General features: G+C 37.2%; 3 protein-coding genes across 3 annotated transcripts; all 3 read right to left on the reverse strand.

Annotated features, from left to right (window-relative positions):
- Positions 1 to 5,570: 5,570 nt before the first annotated feature.
- LOC141644111 (uncharacterized) lies at positions 5,571 to 7,490 on the reverse strand. The gene is made up of 2 exons (XM_074453557.1): positions 7,217 to 7,490; positions 5,571 to 5,970 (listed from the first exon to the last, which is right to left on the reverse strand). The coding sequence occupies exons 1-2, from the start codon at positions 7,374 to 7,376 to the stop codon at positions 5,702 to 5,704; spliced, it is 429 nt and encodes a 142-aa protein (XP_074309658.1). The 5' UTR covers positions 7,377 to 7,490; the 3' UTR covers positions 5,571 to 5,701.
- An 11,391-nt stretch (positions 7,491 to 18,881) lies between these two features.
- On the reverse strand, positions 18,882 to 19,322 carry LOC141641864 (nodulin-related protein 1-like). Its single transcript, XM_074450509.1, has one exon. It carries the CDS (start codon positions 19,320 to 19,322, stop codon positions 18,882 to 18,884), a length of 441 nt encoding a protein of 146 aa, XP_074306610.1.
- A 909-nt stretch (positions 19,323 to 20,231) lies between these two features.
- On the reverse strand, positions 20,232 to 21,449 carry LOC141641866 (F-box protein CPR1-like). The gene has a single exon (XM_074450510.1). It carries the CDS (start codon positions 21,447 to 21,449, stop codon positions 20,232 to 20,234), a length of 1,218 nt encoding a protein of 405 aa, XP_074306611.1.
- Between the last annotated feature and the right edge of the window lie 292 nt (positions 21,450 to 21,741).

Here is a 21,741-nt window from a genome sequence, read left to right on the forward strand (position 1 = left end):
CCTCCAGCATCCAGCCAGATGGTTTCCGTCAGCATGTCACCCAGAACCATGCTTCCGCCTCTGCCTCTGAAACCGCCGCAGGTACCAAAGGAAGCACGAGCGCGCCGATCGGCCACCCCGATCCAGGGAAAGCGGCCCCAAGCAGAGGTCAAGCGCGCGTCGGAGCCCCGACCCAGGAGGGATCAGGTGCAGAAGTTCTCAGAAGCAGAGGACCTCCAGTGCTTGACCCGATGCAGGTGATGATTCAGGGGATGGACACTCTGCGTCAGGCCGTTGACGATCTGAGGAAGGACAACCAGAACCTGATTGCTCGGATCGTGACAGCAGTCCAGCCCAAACCAGCACCAGCACCTGAGGCTCTGAACCTGACCAGCGGTGGAGGATCACGTCTACCAATTCCATCAGAACTAGTCACCAGACTAGACCTTGCAGGAGTAGCATCCAGTGAACCAATTGAGCCCAGAGGATTGGGATGCCTATCATTTGATAACCCGTCCAACCTGCAGCAGATATCAGGTAATGCTTTGTTTAGCACCCCTTTAGGATCTGACCTTCCGCCTTTTACAGGTACCCCCGCACACCAGACATCAGGATGGCAGTCTGGACCTGTCATCAACGCAGCAGGTCCATCCTGCAGCCATTCTGATGGAGCCTCGGATCGGAGGATCGGCAGCGAGACACCAGGATGGCGACTGGATCCATAATCGTCTGCAAAACCAAGAACAGTCATCCAAAGACTGGACCAATTTTCTGGAGTACCCTGGCTAGGAGGTACACCCGCCGATTCTTTTCCTTTGTTTCTAACCCTCTTGCAGGAGCAGGTAATTCGCTGGAGCAGCAATACCAGGAGCTGAGGGAGCTGATGTATAGGATACCAGGCGTAGCCCGTCCGTTGGAGAAAGCAGCTAGAGACAGCTACGCAGACTCCCCATTCGTGGATGACATATCCCTAATTGGTGTTCCTAAAAGATGTGTGCCTCCAGCCATGACGCTCTATGATGGAACCACAGATCCACTCGATCATATCAACCACTACAAGCAAAAAATGATGGTGATAACCGCAACTGGATCTGTGAAGGAAGCTTGTATGTGCAAAGGATTTGGGTCAACTTTATCTGGAGCAGCCCTGCAGTGGTTCGTCGGCCTGCCCAACAAGAGTATAACTAACTTCGCCGACCTAGTTAATGCATTCAACCAGTTATTCGCCAAGAAGAGAAAGCCGAGAAGGCACGGTGACCTCTACCTAGGATAGTGCAAGGGTTTGAGGAGTCTACCCGTGATTACTTAAACAGATTCAACAAAGAGAAAGTGGCAATTCCGAGGTGCGATATAGCAACCGCTATACAAGCCTTCCGCCAAGGACTGCACCAGGATTCAGAGCTATACAAGGATATGACCATGCATCCATGCACTACCTTTGAGGAGGTACAATCAAAGGCGATTGCTGTCATGAGATTGGAGGAATACTCTGCACCAATCAGGAGCATCTATGATTCAGAACCAGTATCCAGGAAAGCCCCAGTGGAAAAGAGGAGCGAAAGACCAGGACCCTACAGCAGAAGCGAGAATAAGGTGTCTGGAAGCACGGAAGGGAAGGACGACACAGACCTACCCCCAAGAGAAGATTCAAATATTTGAGTGGACAAAGGAACATGAGAAAAACATTTAAGGAATTGAAACATTATCTCAGCACCCCATCACTCCTAACAAAGCCAGAGCCATGGGAACCGTTATTCCTGCATCGCGATCACATGCGGCAGCAAGTGCAGTGCTAGTACGAGAGCAGGAGGGGTCACAACATCCAAGACACTACGTCATTAAGTCTCTCGCTTCCGCAGGGACCTGACCAGCAGAGGACATTCTCGAACTGGAGGAAGACAAAGGAGAACAAGTGTGGGAGCTACACATGTGTGGACGAAGCCTCCAAACGCAAGAGGTGCGGGAGTAGGATTGGTCCTCAAATCACCCCAGGGAGATCTCATAGTCAAAGCTATACGATGTGAATTCAAGGCCATAAACAACGAAGCAGAATATGAGGCCTTGATCCTGGGTCTGAAGCTAGCTCTGGATCTGAAAATCAGACACCTCCAGGATGATGGCATATCTAGATATAGCAAAGGAATTGACCCTCAGATTTGCCAAGTTCAACATCAAACAAATCCCCAAAGACCAGAACGCAGAAGCAGATGTGCTAGCCACCTTAGGGGCAACCTTCAAAGCAGGAGCCATCTCCACAATACCAATTGTCCACGTGCTGGAGCCAGCGATATTAAAACCTAAGCAGGAAGCAGGAGTGTTGTGCATCACCAGAAGTGAAAAAGATAGTCCTGATTGGAGGAAACCTGCACTGGACCGGCCGCAGAATGACACCGTCAACGAGATAAAAAGGAGGAAATCCCTCGTTGGACCCTACCTCGGATGCCTGGATCGGGAAGAGTCTCAGTCATTTGTTTTGCATGCTCTCCACAAAGTGGAGAATGTGGAAACCATGCAGGGGGAGAGCCCGTCCAATAAAGTACCGAGGTAGAGATACTTTTAGCCCACAGTGCGAAAAGATGTCGAGAATTTGCAAAAAGGTGTGACGCCCGTCGAGGCACGCACATGTCGCCCACCAAAGCATGGTCAAGAATCGGGTACTCGGCCTACCGGATACAAACTCACCCAGGTTCTAGATTTTGCTTTGAATATTCTCTCGCTCGAATATTTTTATGGTTCGAAAACTTTTTGCATCTATTCCGAATTTAACATTTTTCGGTTCGAAAATTTTCTCGCATATATTCCGAGTTCAACATTTTTCGGTTTCAAAATTTTCTCGCATATATTCTCGAGTTCAACATTTTCTCGGTTCTGAAAATTTTCTACATATATTTTAAGTTCAACATTTTCTGGTTCTGAAAATTTCCTGCACGTATTTCAATCTCAACATTTTCTGGTTCTGAAAAGACCTTACATGTATTCTGACCCTGATATTTCCTGGTTCTGAAAGTTTTTCAAGTTAGTAAACCACTTTAATATTTTTAAGTGAAGAAGTTCCTTTTTATAAATATCTTTCAAATAAATGACCAAGTGAATAAAAATGCAAACTAATCTGGCAGAGTCTGTATTCACTACAGAAGGCGTGTGTCCGTGGCTAAGCACGCACAACCGGGACAACTGACCTCCCGCGATGCATTAGCACCCACGCAAGCCTGGCTCCTCCGGACGAGTGGGCATACTAGACCCCTTAGCCAAAGATCCAAACAACGATGGCCAAACATACAACGTAAAACGTGCATGCACAAATCAAAAGTACGCCGTAAAACGGCAAGATATAAAGCAAACGATAGAACACCTGCGACACTCGCAACACACGCTCAAACGTGATCATTCTCACGACACATTGATAAACATTGCATTCCCGACATATAAGTTCATAACGTGTCTACATTGGTTAGATCGCTAGATCATGCATTAGAAGGTCATCACATACACCTAGGTTGTATTACTAACATTTCTCGTGCATTGCATATAAAGCGCGTAAGCAAGTTTTGACAGAGGTTCTCAGCACCAGAAGCACCTATGCCGACCAGACGCAGATCAATAGAGTAAGGAGGAGGTTAGACCTAGCATCCATGAGCTGGATCCATCATTCACCAGCAGCGTGGGATCCAGATGCAGAGTTAGACCCTAAACAGAACAGTCTCGAGGCGTGAGTTCGAATACCGGGAGCGCAGAAGTCACTTCTTCCTCGGCATCCGGCTCGTCACAGGAGCACCTTCCCCTCCGCACGAGATAGCACGTCCAGTTCGGACCCTCGGGAAATTCTCTGACCATCTTTCTCTCTTCTACTTCCAAATTCCAAAGACTCGCACCTTGAAGGCTAGAGAAGCTTCAGTATCCAGAGCCCGTGAGAGGCGAATCTCAGCATCAAAAGTGCGACCCTCAACATTATAGAAACTTAAATCTCTCGAGAAATCTGAACTTGCCAAAAGCTCCAGGGAAACTCAGCAGCAGAACAAGATGCCAGAGTATATCCAGAAACAGAAGCATTTCCAGAAGCAGAAACACACCCAAATGGTGGAGCAGGCCCACAGATTGAGGGCATGGTTGCAAGTGAAGTAATCTCAATAGAAGTAGACTCGGCCGAAGCAAAGAGCAACCCTCTTTCGGCGCCGGATCCATATGCAGAACTGTAACCGCTTTCTCTTCTCAGCAGACCTAGGAGGAGGAAACAACATCCGACCAAGCAGACTCAGGTCTCGTGTAGATCTCGACCATCCGAAATCTCCTGGGAATCTGAGTGCTACTTCGGAGGGACCCCGGGAGCGTGGTTGGACTCGAAGCGGTGGTAAGATTGAGGTGGGTCGCGTAGAAAGCGGAGGGGGGCAGCCTTTTCTCTCTCTCGGTGGCTTGGAGGCATCTTCAAAGACGTTTCTTCTCCCTCGAGCGTAACCGCAGCAAGTGTAGCCTTAGGCTTAGCAGATCCTGGAAGAAGGTGAGAAGTCAAGAAACAACAGCAGCAGCAGCAGTACTGCAAATAAAGCAGAAGCAGAGCAACATATCAGACGACATAGCATCCGGAACCAGAAAGACTAATTTCCCTCCTCATCTTGAGGCTGAGAAGGAAAATTGGGGGCAATTGTTAGGGATAAAAAACTACATTTTTTATTACCTATGACGTGGCCGACATTGATTGGAGGAGAGCAATTAAAGAGGACCGGTGACGTGGCATATTGAGAGCCATAGGATCAAGATGGCAAATAAACCTAAGTGGGGTATTTACTTTGTCAAAGCCCACGTGAAGAAATCAACAACCATTTCCTATTCTTGTGGGGTTGACCAAGTACACAGCAGCAAAAGTAGGAGGGAAGTTGGTGGACTTTTAGACCTAAACCTAGCAGCTATATAAAGCCAAGGAAGAGCAAACCAAGGGCATCTCATTCAACGTCAACTTCACACTCTTACTCGCCCAATTCCCTCTGCCATACAACAATACTCCATTAGAAATTTTATCCTTGTATTTCCTTACTTGCTTATTTGACCTCGATTATAGTGCAAATTGGCGGGATTCCGACTCCCCCCTTGTTCCCACACCGGGTTTTCCGCGTCACCAAAAATCCTCCGTGTCATTCTTTTATTCGTTTTCATTTCGTTCGTTATCATTGTCACAAATCGAATATTTCCCGGCCGTAGATTAATCACTATCACTCACATAATTAATTCGTAATCGGTAAATTTTTACCAAAACAATTATGGTGAGGGTATTTATAATACCTCAACCTTAAGCCTAATTTGGTTAACCCTTATGGTAGTCGGGCTTAATATAGGCCCAATCTCCTAATACTTTGCATTCGACATCTGAATCAAATCCGTAGCACAAATTCACGTCCTTGTATGTATTTCTATTAGCAATTCTATTCCACGGCAAAAAGACCTCCCTAAATTTACTAATAGATAATCTACCCATATGTTTTTATGTAACCGTCAGCTCTATAAGTCGACCGTAATTTTCATTGCTTAACTATTTCTGTTGTTGAAAGCGTAATTATGTGGACGATTTTCACTAACAAAAGTATATATGTTACGAGTAGTTTTATATTTTAGTAGTCATATATTAACGAGTGTATAATTTCTGAAAAATAAACTAGGAAATTAAAACGAAATGGCGGAGATTAGGAGTATATAAACTTAAATACATAATGATTATATTTTTCAAATCAAACTACTCTTTCTTGTCCTCAGGGAGAGAACCCTGAGCTTCGACGACGCCAGTCTTAGTAGCTTCTAATATATCTCCAACAGCTCCGAAAACATTATCCTCAGCCTTGTCACCTTCTTTGATCACGTTAGTCTTAGTTTCATCACCAGCTTTGATAACCGTATCCCTAACCTTGTCACCTTCTTCGATGACCGCGGATTTTGTTGCCTCCGCAAATGCTTTGGCACTATCTATGACATTTGCTGCTGCTGACGGTTCAGATGGTGCTGCTTCTGTCAAAATAAATAAACGGTGAGATGTAAGAATTATTTGGTTAATACGAGAAAATTTTCTTGTGTCCTTCTTATCCCTAAAGATAAACACAAATTCTCATTGAAGACATGACATATCCGTCACAAGCTGAAGACGGATACCATTTTACCTCACAATGTACCCACTTTTTCTCTCTCTGCAACACTATTCATGTGGTCCCCTTTCTCCACTAACCCATTTTGTTACCATTTTATCTCACAAAATATCCGTCACAAATGGTAACCCGTCACAAGGGAGACCAATTGAAAGATAAAATATTATAAAGGGTGAGATGTAAGAATTATTTGGTTAATGATGAGTGTTCATTAGCAAGCTAATTAGGGAATTAGGGTTAATTTAGAACTATTTTGGTCCATATTGTCCACGTCATCACCTTTTCTTTTACTTTTCAATTTTTATACAAAACGCTAAGAAACCTAGCGGCTTTACAAAATGTCATTGTTCAAATATTTGTATCTGTTTTATTTAAAAAAAAATGAAAAGCAACGCCACTGAGAACTTCAGCGGCTTATTCCAACAATTTCCAACAACTTGCATTAGGTACACTACAAAATGACAGTACTGATAAGGTAAGCCGCTAAGATTCTTAGCGGTTTCTTTTATATAAAAAAACAAAACTAAGTAAAGCCGCTAGGTTTCTTAGCGGTTTCATATAAAAATTGGAAATAAAAATAAAAAGAGATAACATGGACACTATGAACCCAAATAGTTTCAAATGAACGACAACTACCTAATTATTTTGTTAATTAACGCTAATTAACCAAAAAATTCTAGATGTAAGTAGTACGATCCTTTTAGTGGACACAATAATTTTTCTTACAGCAAGTCTTGCTATAGACGGATATATCCGTCTATAGCAAGAGACGGGTCAAATACCCTTAAAGTGGTGACATTTTTAAGCCCCACCATGCAAGTTGTTTGTCTTGTGCGTAATGTGGTATGTTACTTGGCCCGTATTTAGTTATAGACGGATAGTTGCCGTCTATAATGAAATTTTGTGTTTTTCTTAATACGAAAGATCAATTGTAACCTTTTACGAACAAAACGAATCACAAGTGGAGTCTCATACAATCAAATTGTCAAGCAAAAACAAGATTTTCTTCTACGTACTAACCTCGTATCACGGCTTAAGATCAGAGGATACACGTATACTTTAATTATATGAATAACAATAAAAAGAATGATAACAAATTAAAAGTTAATTACCGGAAGAATTATTAGAGGCGGTCAAAGGTGTAAACTTAGAACGACGAAGAGAAGGAGAAGAAAAACGAAGGAATCGACGACAGTCAGGAGTCGCAAATGCTGAGTTGTTGAGTTTCGCGGTGGTTGGGATGACGGTTACGGTGGAATTTACAGCGGCCATTATTGAAAGTTGTGTCGGAGATTGGTTGAAGTTGTAGTAGCCTAGCAGAGTATGGCCAAAATGGCAAAAACTAATGATGAAGAGAGGAGAGTGTTACTGTAGAGGAGTGTATAAGAAAATAAAGAGACTTGAAATCATTTAAATAAGGTTACTTGTTATTCGGGTACTGAGAGATGGAGCCAGAATTTGAAGTTAGTGGGGACAAAATTTTTTTAACGGATAACCAGTCACGAGCGTTTGAAGCAAACGGATGGTAGATAAAGTAAGGGTCACGTATCCAAAATGAAGCAGCGACACGTCGGCTGAGTTTCATTCCCAAAATATATTTGTGTGCCGACGACAATACATTTTCATTTTATTAAATTACTTCCTCCATTCAACTCCACTCTACCACTTTGTTTTTTCACGTTTGTCAACTCGTGTTTTACGCGGTAAATATCGTTAGGTACGTATTTGCAAAAATTATAAAAGTTAGATATTTTTAATGTACTCGTAAAGACGAATCAAACAAGATCCCACATGAATATATTTTCACTTATGTATTGAGAGAAAATCGAGAATGAATGTGCACTTGTGAATAGTGTAGAAAATAGAAATAGGTAGAGTGGAGTTGAATGGATGAAGTATTTTTAATTTTTGTATTTTTTTTTGCGGTCAGAGGCTTTTAAGACATTTCACAACCATTTTAAATAATGTGAAAAGGAAAGAGGGTTGCCGTGTGACATCTCACAACCAAGAATAGCTGTAATTTATTTTAACAATTTTCTAACGTGTATTTTCAAGGCACAGAAAAGTCCAAAACCTTGTACAAGTAAAGATTTATAATATAATTTTATTAAATAGGTTAAAAATTAGTTCAAACTTCAATTTCCCATGAAAAATATACATTCTAAAATATTATGAGTACTTTTAGAAACAGGGGCGGCTATGACCAAGTGCGGCCTGAGCGCGCGAACTGGGCTTCCAAATTTTTGGACCTCGTGTTCGTATAAAGTATGAAAACATTAGTCATATATACATAATAATCTCCATGTATATAAACAAAAATGTGATAGCACATTGATGAATGTATGTTTCAATTTCCCAAGTCACTCGAGTTCGAACCTTGCCATTACCATTTTTATTTATTTTATTTATTTTCTCAAATTTTGAGAGCCTCCGTTTTCATTTTGCACGGGGCCTCCGAATTATTCGAGATGCCCCTATTTAGAAATAAAGATTTATAATAAAATTTTATTAACTAGGTTAAAAATAAGTTCACACTTCAATTTCCTATAAAAAAATACATTCTAAAATATTACGAGTACTTTTAGAAATTATAATTATTATAGAATATTTCTTCGTTCCAATCATTTATTTATTTTTGATTTAAAAACCCTTTGTGAACAATAAAAAAAAAGTAAACAAATGAATAAGACGGATGGTATATATTAATTTGTTTTTTGTTTTTTTGATTTTTTAACATGTATCCTTCAAATGAGTTTTTGACACGTAACTCTCTATTTTGGAAAAAAAAAAAGAGTTTTGGACTGATTGTCAACTGTTGGTTACGAAATTAGAAAACGTTGTTTTCAAATTATTCGTTTTCACAAGAAATTTGTTATTAAATAAATTGTTGCATTCTGATATGGTACCGTACGCGTATAGTGCAAACGGATGGTAGACAATACTTCACAAGCTTAACGTCCAAAAGATGAAGTAGTGACACATTAACTTTGACAACGGCCCGCACGTCGGCTGAGTTTCATTTCCAAAACATTATACTCCCCCGTTATTTATTGTTGTAATTTTTTTATTTTAGGGTGTCTCAATTAATTATTATCCTTTTTATTTTAAAATTAAACTTGATGATCAATTTAATCATTCACACTCAATTTGATTCACTTGTCATTTAGTAATCGGTTGCACATCATCATTCTTAGTTCCTTAACCAATGTACTAATTTTCGTTGCTTAAATATTTCTGTTGTTAAAAGCGTAATTATGTGGACGATTTTCGCTAACAAAAATATATATATTACGAGTAGTTTTATATTTTAGTAGTCATATATTAACGTGTGTATAATTTCCGAAAAATTAACTAGGAAATTAAAACGAAGTGGCGGAAATTAGGATTATATAAACATAATAAACATAAAGATGCAAAATTCTACGATTATATTTTTCAAATCAAACTACTAGTCTTTCTTGTCCTTAGGATCAGTAGTGGAGCTAGTCGGGTTGAGAGAACCGATGAGTTTTTAACCAGTCTACTAATTAAATCACACCAACAATAACACATAAGTTGTGATGATACTTACAACCGATTTAAATAACATTAAAAATAAAATGGAATTATAAGGCGCCACAAGTTTGTGAACGTCACAAGCAAAACTTGCTGTTTCTTTACACTTCAATAGAAATTTAAAAGGTTGTGTGATTACCTTCTAAATTTATGTAAATTACCAGTTCTTAGGAACTGAAGATTTTGTTACTACTCTGTCTCTATATAACTATCGTGTACGATATTTATAAATCCTTAGTCTCTCTAATCAAAGATGTAATATAATATTCTACCCATATACTCTCTTTGTCCCAATTATTGTTGTTTTATCTTATTTTGGGTGTCTCGGTCAATTGTTATCCTTTTTATTTTACGATTATATTTGATGGGCAATATGATCATTCACACTCAATTTGGTCAACTTATCTTCATTCTTTGGTCTTTGTGTCAAAACCAAATAACAACAATTTGACCGAAACCAAAGGAGTATTTGTTTTTATATATAGGGGGTGTTATGCACCTTCTCCTTTCAACGTTATCTTCAACCTTCTCTCTTTATTATCTCACAATTGATTAAACTAATATATATTGGGTGAGGTCGGAAGTTGAGTGTATGAAGCCCAATATATTGTATTTAAGTGTTTATGAGAGGAGAACTGGAGAAGGTAGAGGAAAAAGTTGAAAAGAGAAATAGGTAATTTTTCTCTTGTTTTTATGCAATCTTCCACTATATACTTTTGAGCGTATGTAATTTTCGTTGTTTAGATATTTTTTTTGTTGAAAACGACAATTTCGTTTACACCATTAAATATGTTACCAATAGTTTTCTATTTTTTTTTTTGAAAGAAACCCAAAAGATCTTTACTCCATTAAAGATTGATCAAGACTAATTTCCTCCACTTTAATTAATTTGCTTATTATTTTTTTTAAACTGAAACCGTAAAAACGTTAAATAGGATAATGATACGGCGTCACCGGGTGGTGTTCAATTTCAGCGCCACTCTCTCACATGCACCCCTTATTATTGGGGTTCCCACTTATTCTATGGAATGTATCCATTATTTTTTGGGTCCCCATTTATTATATGTGAGAGGGTGACGCCGAGATTGAGCACCGCCGATTAGCGCTAACTCATTTTCCAATTTTAATAGTGTAGTTAAACATAACTAAATACATAACGCTAAAATTCAAACCAAGTCGATAATAAACACAAAAGAGAAACAATTCAAACCCAGTCGATAAACGTCGAGCTTCACATGTTACATTACATAAAATAAATAAATTATTCCTAACAATGTGAGAGTCAAGTTTACGTACTTCATTCATGCTAAACAACTAAAACAATTGATCACCAACGAAACAAATGCTACAATACCACCACCGTAACCACCACCACCACCGTCACCGCCACCGCAACTACTCTTTCTTGTCCTCAGCAGGAGCAGGGGAGGCGGGAGTCTCAGTCGCGGGGCTAGTCGGGTTAAGATAATTCTGAGCTTTATCAACACACTGAACCACACCAGTCTTAGTAGCTTCTAACATACCACCAACAGCACCAACAACCTTATCCTTAATATTACCACCTTGATCGGTGGCACCAGTCTTAGTATTATCAGCAGCTCCAACAACCTTATCCTTAACCTCGACACCTTTTTCAACTACAGTAGTCTTAGTGGTATCCGCAGCTCCAACAACCTTATCCTTAGCAATACCACCTTGTTCGACTACAGTAGTCTTAGTGTTATCGGCAGTTCCAACAACCGCATCCTTAACCTTTTCGCCTTGTTTGACGACCGCGGTGTGTGCTGCCTCCGCGAATACTTTCGCACTCGCTACCACATCCGCTGCTGCTACTCCTGCTGGTGATGGTGTTGTTGTTGTTGTTGTTGTTGGTTCTGTTTGCGCGATCTTGGGTGTTTCTTCTGCCATAATAGTTTTTGTTAGCGATATTTTAATTTGCAAATTTGTTAGTAGAAATTATGTGGATTGTAAATGACTATATTTAGATGTGGTGATGATTTGTAAATGTTTGAGTGGGATATATATAGAATTAGATGTGTAGAAGACGTATATGATGTAAAATGTAAAGTGTTTAGTGTCTTCATTTGAATGGTTGTGTTAAATTTTGGGCCCATGACAAGGCTATGGAGCATATTTTAACAGTTAGCGCATTAATATAATCAAATAGTGGTTGTTTCATAGATTTTTGTGTGCCGACGTGATTTTTACATTATTCAATTACCTTTTATTTTATTCGCAAATTCGTTGTAAATTACAGTCTCAAGATTTGTGACGTTTACGGCCTCTTTAAGGGTATGATTATCCGTCAGACTCATCAAAGTCTTAATACTCTGTCACATCAGCTTTCCACTAACTTTTATTATTTTTATATTGTTCAGACTCAACTCAGACTTACCTCAGGCTCTATACATTATCAGTCAGACTCTACTTTTTACCCTACTTATTTTTTTTCAGCTTATAAAAAAAATGAAAAATAAAAAAGGTACACATGTCAATTATTAATTGGAAGAAATGCCTAGTAAATTGTGCCCTTCCAAGACTCACCTTAAGACTTTGTTAACACTTTATTAAAACTTCGCTAGATTATTGGTAGTCTTGAGTGAGTCTTGTCTCAAGATTTACCAAAGTCTTATCTCAAGACTACCAATAATCTTACCCTAAACAATGTAAAAAAAAAAGATATTGTGAGAGATCATATTACAACTTACATGCTTGTGATTGTCAAAAGCATGAACAACTGTATTTTAGTTTAGCAATTTTACAATTTGTATTTACGAGGCACCTAAAGATTTACACCGGAGAGTGTTAGTCTAATCCCCAATTTTTATTTCAGACCAAGATATTCGTCTTATTAATAAGACGGATACCATATTCTCTCACAAAATACCCATTTAGGATGAGTGGAGAAGCACATGGGGGGTCCCACCTTTGTCCCCTCTACCCATTTCCTCTCACACAACAACCCGTCTTAAAATCCGACCCGTTTTAAGCAAGACTTACTCTAGTCTAATAAACATGTTCAAAATAAGTTCACAATTCAATTACTCGTTAAAAAAGTATATTCTAAAATATTATGAGTGTACTTTTACAATTTGTTTTTTGTTTTTGATTTTTTTTTTTTACTTTTACCCTTCAAATGTTCAGTGGGTCCCTCACCTCATCATGTAAGAGCATCCACAATGGTAAGCTAGTTGCTACTAGCTTACCTTTGCCACATAAGATTTTCAAGCTACAATATTTTTAGGCTAGAAACTACTACAATGGTAAGCTACTAGTATTGTGGCTTAGATGGACCCATATGTCAACTACCTTTCATATCACCCATTTATTTATTAAAAATTCTATTTCCACATGTATTATTTTAGTAGGTAGATTTTTTTTGTAGGACCATTTAAGCTACTAGCTCCATGGAGCTAGTAGCTCAATTTAAGCTAGTTCAATGGAAGTGCTCCAATGGTCAAGCAAGTAGCTTGAAATTTTTTTTATTTGCAAGCAAGTCCTTTTGGGAAACCATTGGAGATGCTCTAAGAGGTCTCTTAATATTAACGTTATTAAGAGACCGTCTCTCCGGAGTTTTTGTGCCAAAAATAATAGTTAATAAAGTTTTTTTATTAATGAACTTTGATTAAGAAAGCGAATTCTTCTTTCAAATTTACAATAATATTAACGTCTTTAATTTAGAAAAACATCACCACATTATTTAGTCGAAGGCAAAAATGACTACTACTAAGTACTACTTCCTCCATTCAACTCCACTCTACCACTTTCCATTTTTTTACACTATTCACAACTTAACATTCAATTTTAATTTTTTCTCAATACATAAGTGAAAATATATTCATGTGGGATATTGTTTGATTCGTCTTTACGAGTACATTAAAAATATCTGACTTTTATAATTTCTGTAAATACGTAGCTAACGATATTTAGCGCGTAAAATACACGTTGACAAACGTGAAAAAAAGTAAAGTGGTAGAGTGGAGTTGAATGGAGGAAGTAATAAGACAAAAAAACATCTTTAATAAAAGATGAGGTGTAACTTGAAAAACTAAATACGGAGTAGTTTAAACTTTAAAGTGTACAACCACCAACTTGTACGTAGAATTATCGTCGGCATACGCGTACATGGCAAAATGGTACTGTAAATAAAGAAATAAGGTTACGTCCAAAGACGAAATAGTGACACATTAACTCTTGACAAAGGCATGTCGGCTGAGTTTCATTCCCATATATTACTTCCTCTTTTATGTTATTTAAAAAACATATTTTTATGAAAAATTTTAAGACATTAATCTTAAAAAATCAAAGAGCGAGGAAAATCATAAAGTAACAAAGGGTTTAGATGTATAATGCATTCCCTTATAAAATTTGCCATTTAGTTACAACTTCAAACAGTAACGGAGCCAAAGTTTATAAATAGGGAGCGAAAAATTTTAGCATGAAGTAATACATAAGTGAATTGTTTCTAATATTTTATTCTAATATTTAGATTGTATCTAATATTTTATTCTTCTAAGATTCATTATACTATTTGAATGATAAACGACAATGTATGTATGGTCAGTTACACAATAAAAACAACTTTATTCCTTGTCTTAATGGTCATCACACAATTGCGGGATAAAGATGGTCAGATGTATATATCCTTGTTTTTGAAAATAACACCAAAAAGTAAATCAAATGGCTACTACTCACAATAGATGTATGGTCAATTTTGACAAAAGGAGATATGTGGCTCTACAGGATGTGTTAGTTCCACATAGATGTTTTCCAATGAAAATAACATCAACATTGAAAACTAAATCAAAGGGCTACTACTTTACAATCGAAGTATGGTCAATTCAATCGGACAAAAGGAAATATAAGAAGGGTTAATAAAAGCTTCTTGAATTCACCAATAAATAGAAAGATGGAGTATTCGTCTTAAATCTTAAAATCGAAAATACTGTTACTTAGTGTCTAATGTTAATAGAGACAAAACTTTTGCATTTTTTAGATAACTTAAGATATGATTTGGTATGTATTTGACTCGTTTTAAGATTTAAAACTTAAATTTGTGCAAATAGAAACGTCGGCCTATTGATAGAAACATGATTTTATTAGCTAAATATGTCCTACATATTGAATTGAACGTTCATGATGACCATGCTCACCACCATCATGATGCATGTCATCTTTCTTCACATGCTCATGGTCATGAGTTTTATAGGCTTATTACTACCATGCTCCCCATCCTCACCAACATGACTTGCATGCCCATGATATGCACAGAGGTGTCAGTCGGGTCGGGTTATATCGGGTTCGAGTCATATCGGGTCAGCTACCCATTTTGGGTCATATCGGGTCGGGTTCGGGCCATTATCGGGTCGGGTCATTTCGGGTCAAATGATGTATCGGGTCGGGTCGGGTCATTATCGGGTCCGGTTACTTTATCACATTACTTCAATTTTTGACCATTAAATTTAGTTATTATGCATTATTTGGTTTAATTACTTCATTATTAAGTCAAATATAACAATCTAATTAAAAAATCACTTTCATTTTGATCAATATTAAGCTTAATAATTGTCTGTTTATCAATTTAATCGGGTCAGTATCGGGTCGGGTCTGGGTCGGGTTCGGGTCACTGGTCATCGGGTCAAGTCGGGTTACAGGTCGTCATCGGGTCGGGTCGGGTCGGTTTGGGTCACTGGTCATGTCGGGTTACGGGTCATCATCGGGTCGGGTCGGTTTCGATTTCGGGTTGCAATATTCTCGGGTCGGATCGGGTTTGCTCGGTTTCGGGTCGGGTCAAACTTGCCAGCTCTATATACACTGATGCACACCATCATGATCACCATGTTTGTTACCTATAATCCCTTGAGCCAGAGCGGATGCAGGATTTTATTTAAGGAAGGGTACCGAATTTTTTTTACTAAAAAAATGTTTGGTTTTGAATTTTTTTTCCCAAAAAATAATGCAAAAAGTAATGCTCTTAGTGAAATTTGAATCCTGGTGGACTTATTTAAAAATCGAAGCTCCAACCATTCAGCCAGTTGAAGATTAATGCTAATAATAAGAGTACCAATAACAAATTATTTCTGACATTTTGAGGGTGGCACTTGCCCTCCCTTCCCCGGTTCCCCCGCAAATCCGTCCTATTGTCTTGAGCCATCTTCACAATGTTCATGATGATCAAGTCGACGGAAGTCATTAGGCATGTAAATTGAATTGGCTGAGGGGTTTGCGGCGTCTACGACCATTGTTCTTCCCTTTTAACAATTTTAATCCAGTAGAATGTCAAAATTATATTACAAATACTAGTGGAATCAAAGGCAGTTTTACGCAAAATTATTGTAAAACGGGTATTTTTAATAACTACTTACTCACTAGTATGTGATGTTTGAATCCACTTTTCACTGTAAAAGGTAATTTAGAAATAAAAAATAAAGGATAATAATACGGCGGGCACCACCTAGTGACGTTAACTCATTTCCCAAAAATAAATAACGATAAATGAAAGATATTTTAAAGACGGATGTAGTATTATGGAAACCTAAAATGGAAACGTAGCTTTGCATCACATGAATAGAAAATCCAAAAATTTATTGCAATTGTATGAGAGCGAGTGAGTTAAGCATCAAGATTATACTGTAAGCTCAGGATAATATATAGATAACGACAAATAAATTACAAAAGTAAACAAATGACTGAGATAATACATGCATTTTAGGTCACAAATATGACTCGGTATAAAGTCTTCACATTAGCGACATGCATATTCAACAGTCAACACAACCGTTACCTCCACCACCACCACCACCACTCTGCCAACCACTATTTTACTTCTTTTCCTCGGTAGGAGCGGGATTAGGGTTAGCAGGGTCAGTGGAGCCACCTTGGTTAAGATAACCCTTAGCTTTGTCAACACCCTCGACCACGCCAGTCTTAGTAGCATCTAACACACCACCAACATTTCCAACAACCTTTTCCTTAACATTGTCACCTTGTTTGGTAGTGTCACTCTCAGTGTTGTGGCTATCGTCAGTAGCTTTGGCTCCTGCAACCTTAGCCTTGACCTTGTCACCTTGTTCAACTACAGCTGTTTGAGCTGCCTCTGCCAATTCTTTGGCTTTCGCTACCACATCTGTTGTTGTTGCTGCTTTCGCATGCTCACCTGTAGGTTGCTCGATCTTGGGTGCTTCTTCTGCCATAGTATTTTTGTTGATATGATAATTTGCAATTTAGTGGGATATATGGAGTATATATTTAGATGTTTGTGATAATTTGCTAAGGTTTTAGTGGAGTATATATAGATTTTTAGATGTCTAGAAGACTAGAAGACGTATATCATGTAAAGTATTCAATGTCTTGATTTTATAGGTTGTAATATTACTCCCTCCGTCTCAGTCAATTGTTATCTATTGTTTTTGGCATGAAGATTAAGAAAAGAAGTATAAATAAATTTGGATCACACAAATCACATAACCCTACATGCATTGAAATGTGATCCACAAAAAGTTGCCAAAAATGAAAATAGATAACAATTCAATGATACACCCAAAATGGAAATAGATAACTATTAACCGGGACAGAGGGAGTATAACCTGTGGATGTCTTCATTTTTGGCTCCATGATAAAGACTTCGGAGAAATTTTTGTTATTATGGTTCCCGCATAAAACAACCGAAAGTATAGAGCAAAAAATTTCAACGAGGGTGAAATTTTAACTAAGAAAATTTCCAAAATTTTAAACTAGGAAAATTTTCAAAAACTTTAACTAAGAAATTCGAAATTCTCAATATTTAACAGGGACGACCGCTGTAAATCTTAAAATTGAAATTCTGATAGTGGACAATCAAATTAGCTCTTGATCTTAAAATCGGAAACGATTTCTAACCCAAAGGCGTATAAAAATATAAAGGTATACGTAGTAATAATGTTTGTAAACCATCAAAATTGTAGAACTATCGTTGTCACGACACTCATGAGTCATGCGTCTACGTAGCTAACGGATGTCAAATAAAATATGGTTACGTCAAAAGGTAAAGTAGTGACACGGCTACTTGACAACGGCATGTCGGCATGAATTCCATAGCGAAAGAATATACTTCCTCCATTCAACTTCACTCTACCACTTTCTTTTTACACGTTTGCCAACACGTGTTTTACGCGCTAAATATCGTTAGCTACGTATTTGAAAAAATTATAAAAGATATACTCCCTCCGTCCTGGTCAATTGTTGTCCTTTGGTTTTGGCACAAAAAACAAGGAAAGAGGATAGGGCCAATAACCAAATGACAAGTGGAACAAATTGAATGAGAATGATCAAATTACTCATCAAGTTCATTCTTAAAATAGAAAGGACAACAAATGACTGAGACACCCCAATATGGAAAAGGACAACAAATGACCGGGACAGAGGGAGTATATTTTTAATGTACTCGTAAAGACGAATCAAACAAGATCCCACATGAATATATTTTCACTTACGTATCGAGAGAAAAATGAAATTGAATACTCATTCGTGAATAGTGTACAAAAATAAAATAGGTAGAGTGGAGTTGAATGGAGGAAGTAGTATTATTCAATGAGTCTCTTTTGAGACGGCTATCGGCCGTCACAAATGAGAATTTGTGTATATTATTATTCCGTACGAGCTTTTTTTTTTTTTTTTTTTTAATATAGAAAAGATTAATTTTACGAAATTTTTTTTATGAAATTTTTGTACATATCAAAAATTGTTTAGATGAATAACATGGAATAATATGGAATGATATCGTCTTTTATGTTATTTCAAAAACGATAAATTTTACGAAAAATATTTTAACTTTGATTTTGAAAAATCAACGATCAAAATCATAATAAAATAAAGGGAATAAAATATTCCTTTATTTAAAGAATTTGTCCTTTAATTAAGCATATACATCGAACTTTTATGGGTCATTGATTAGTAAGAGTAATTACAACTTCAAACAAGTAATAATTTTCAGGATTTTGCAATTTGACATAAAGTTGTTTATATTATAAAGTATGGGAAGTGAATTTCGATCATAGGAATTCCCATTTATTGGAATTTTAATTCATGCGATCTGAATCCTACGTTAAAGAGAAAACTCACTAAATTTACAATCTCATTAATCGTAAAAATCATGTTATAAACAACATGTTATTAGCTACATACGTCCTACATATTAAATTGATACGGCATTTCAAGCCACTAATTGAACAAATTAAAAGGTTATTACTTCTTTAGAATTCCATGAGCTAATTTTATATACTCTCCATACCCACCACCACTTTCACCACCATGATGAACCTCATCTTTCTTCACATGCTCATGATCATGAGTCTTATTAGCCATACCACCATGCTCCTTATCGCCACCGTCATGGGCGGTGGCGGCCGAGGCAGGGGAATGAGATGAGTTATAATGGTGAAGATAATCCTCAGCCTTGTTAATGTACTTGCCATAACTCTTATCCTCAAATTTGCCATAATGACTTGTGACATCTAAAAGGTCAGCCGCCGCATCAGCGACCTTTGCCTTGTCAATATTTTGATTATCATTTCCAAATGCTGATTTCGCAGCGTCAATTAATACTTTTGTGCTTGATATTACTTCTGATTTCGACGCGGTCGGCTTGGTATTATTGGTGACTGATCTTGTGTTTACCTCTTCCATTGTGAAACACAAATTAAAACAAATTAATTTGAGAAGAATGACTTAATTTGAGAATTGGGATTTTTTAACTTTTGTTTTATGTGGATTATTCATTATTGTACAAGAGGATGAAAATTGAGTTAGAATTACTACTCATGAATTCCTTAATATTGGAGGGACGCGAGAAATGTTTGCAAAATGAAGAGTTATTAGACGATTTGACATAATCAAATATCTGTCTTAAGAGTATATAAATAAACCATTGTGAAATAAAATGCACCATAAAATAACTACAATAGATTAATCTTTCTATATAATTTTCTTGAACTAAGGGACAAGAAATTAGCTTTTTTATACCTTATATACATTTCAATTGAAATGTAACAATTCATAATATTATTAATAAAGAATTAATGAAAAGATACCTAAAATATGAGCACTTCTAATTAAGTGAAATAAATATTTTTATTTCAGGTTAATATGTTCACTTCTTATCGATTCAGGTATATCCACATTCGGGAATCCTTAGGTTATTATTGAATTTGTTCGGTTTTTATTCGATTCGATTCGGATTGAGTCAGGCTTCGGCGACTATTCAAGTTACTCAGTTCATATCAGGTGTTTGATCGGTTGTCAATTCAGATGTTTCGATCAGTTTCTCGAGTCAGGTTTATCTGCTAGCTGGCTAGCTCTATTGTATACCGCGGTGTAAAATATGACTTTGTCCGTATGTATTTTTTCGAGTTCGAGTTTTAGTAGCAGAAGCATAAATGTGTGCATTTTTCATGACTAACAAGCTTGGAACTTCCAAAAAAAGAATACGATTATTGATTTTTGCTACCCAAGAATTCTTAATATGAAACGTTAACATAAGTATAAAATAACATGAAGAAAATTCGCTACCTCAAAAATTTAATTCTAGGTTCTCCCCTACTGCCTTCTACGTCTTCGATTCTTCAACCGTTTTAATGGCTTGGGTGGAGAAATAAGCTTCGGCTGATATGTGATGACCAAATCAAATTTTATATTTTTGTACTTAATTGCGCGACAATTTCCTTTTTGAAAATCATAAATCCATAATCGTTTACCATTCACATAAAGCAATAACTCCCCATTCGGCATAAATCCCAGGACATCAATATACTTGATCGACTTATGACGATTATTAACGGTCACATTCATATAAGGAATTGTAAACAAATTACTCCATGATTCCGAGTTCCCATACTCTTTCATAACCCATAACTCTAATGACGTATTAACTTTATCATGAAAAACACAACCAAGATTGTTTTCATCATCAATAGTCGCCAACCCGAGCAACCTTTTATCATCACGACCATAGTCGTTGTAAGGACGTGGCATTTGCTTAAATTTCTCGTCCTTCAAATCGAAGTAAAGTATCCCGTTTTTCACAAACGGGTCTCTAAAATCGTATAATTCGACAACCCAATGTGGCAATCCACAAATAACCTTTCCCATATCGCGGCAATATAATGATTTGTGAAATAGACGCATATTCGAAGAATAATCAATTTCCATTGTCTTCACACTACCGTCCTTGAAATTGTAAAGGGAAACATCTACCGTTTCATATGTTACTTCGCCGTTAAAATTCGAGGGCGAAACGGGTGGGCTTTGATAGTTAGACCAGAGTACGACACTATACTCATCCTTTACACCGTCATAACACAACCCGTATAAAAGTTGAGATCCACCATCGTCATCATCTAATATTGTCATAGGAATCGACGAGTGTCTTTTCGTTAAAGGGTTCCATAATATCGACTTATTGTTTAATGATATCGCCACTAAACCATTATACGATCCCAAGATCCTTGTACAACTACACCATTCTGGATTCTCTTTTACGGGGAGCGTCATAGACGACAACGACGATTTTTTGTTTACGAGATTACTATAACTCGAGGTGTAGAAACTCGATATCTCTTCCCTTATATTGTAATCCAAGACGATCAAATGATTACCCATGAACTTTGGAGACGAAATTATCGAGTTCCATTCCTTACACACTAATTTGGACCGTGCCCTGTCAATATAAGACAACTTGTGAAATATATCTTCCATGATATTTTGTGGAAGGTATGGCATTAATGGAACCCTCCTTTCTTTTCTTCTCTTTGACATTATTACTTATTAGTTATAAATTATAAATTAGAAATTAGAAATTAGAAATTATAAATATGTATGGTGGCTAAGTTTTTGCATAGAGTTAATTATAAGAATAAGAATTGAGGTTTTTATATAGGGTTTATTTCTTGAATTCCTTGCTCACCAAGCTAAGGAATATCTATATCTCTTGGAAATAATTCCTAATTGTGAATATTTGTTTTAGATTAGGAAAACGTTTAATCATGTAAATATAATACGAAGTATTTCCTTAAGTTAGATTAGGAAATTTTCTTGTATTAGTAAAATA

Source organism: Silene latifolia, chromosome 2 (assembly GCF_048544455.1).
Source record: "Silene latifolia isolate original U9 population chromosome 2, ASM4854445v1, whole genome shotgun sequence".
Lineage (NCBI taxonomy): Eukaryota > Viridiplantae > Streptophyta > Magnoliopsida > Caryophyllales > Caryophyllaceae > Silene > Silene latifolia.

Coding starts and splice junctions, on each gene's coding strand:
- LOC141644111 (XM_074453557.1), bottom strand. CDS start 7,376: ATGGCCGCTGTAAATTCCACCGTAACCGTCATCCCAACCACCGCGAAA. Junction 5,971..7,216: donor CGCCTCTAATAATTCTTCCG/GTAATTAACTTT, acceptor TTATTTTGACAG/AAGCAGCACCATCTGAACCG.
- LOC141641864 (XM_074450509.1), bottom strand. CDS start 19,322: ATGGAAGAGGTAAACACAAGATCAGTCACCAATAATACCAAGCCGACC.
- LOC141641866 (XM_074450510.1), bottom strand. CDS start 21,449: ATGTCAAAGAGAAGAAAAGAAAGGAGGGTTCCATTAATGCCATACCTT.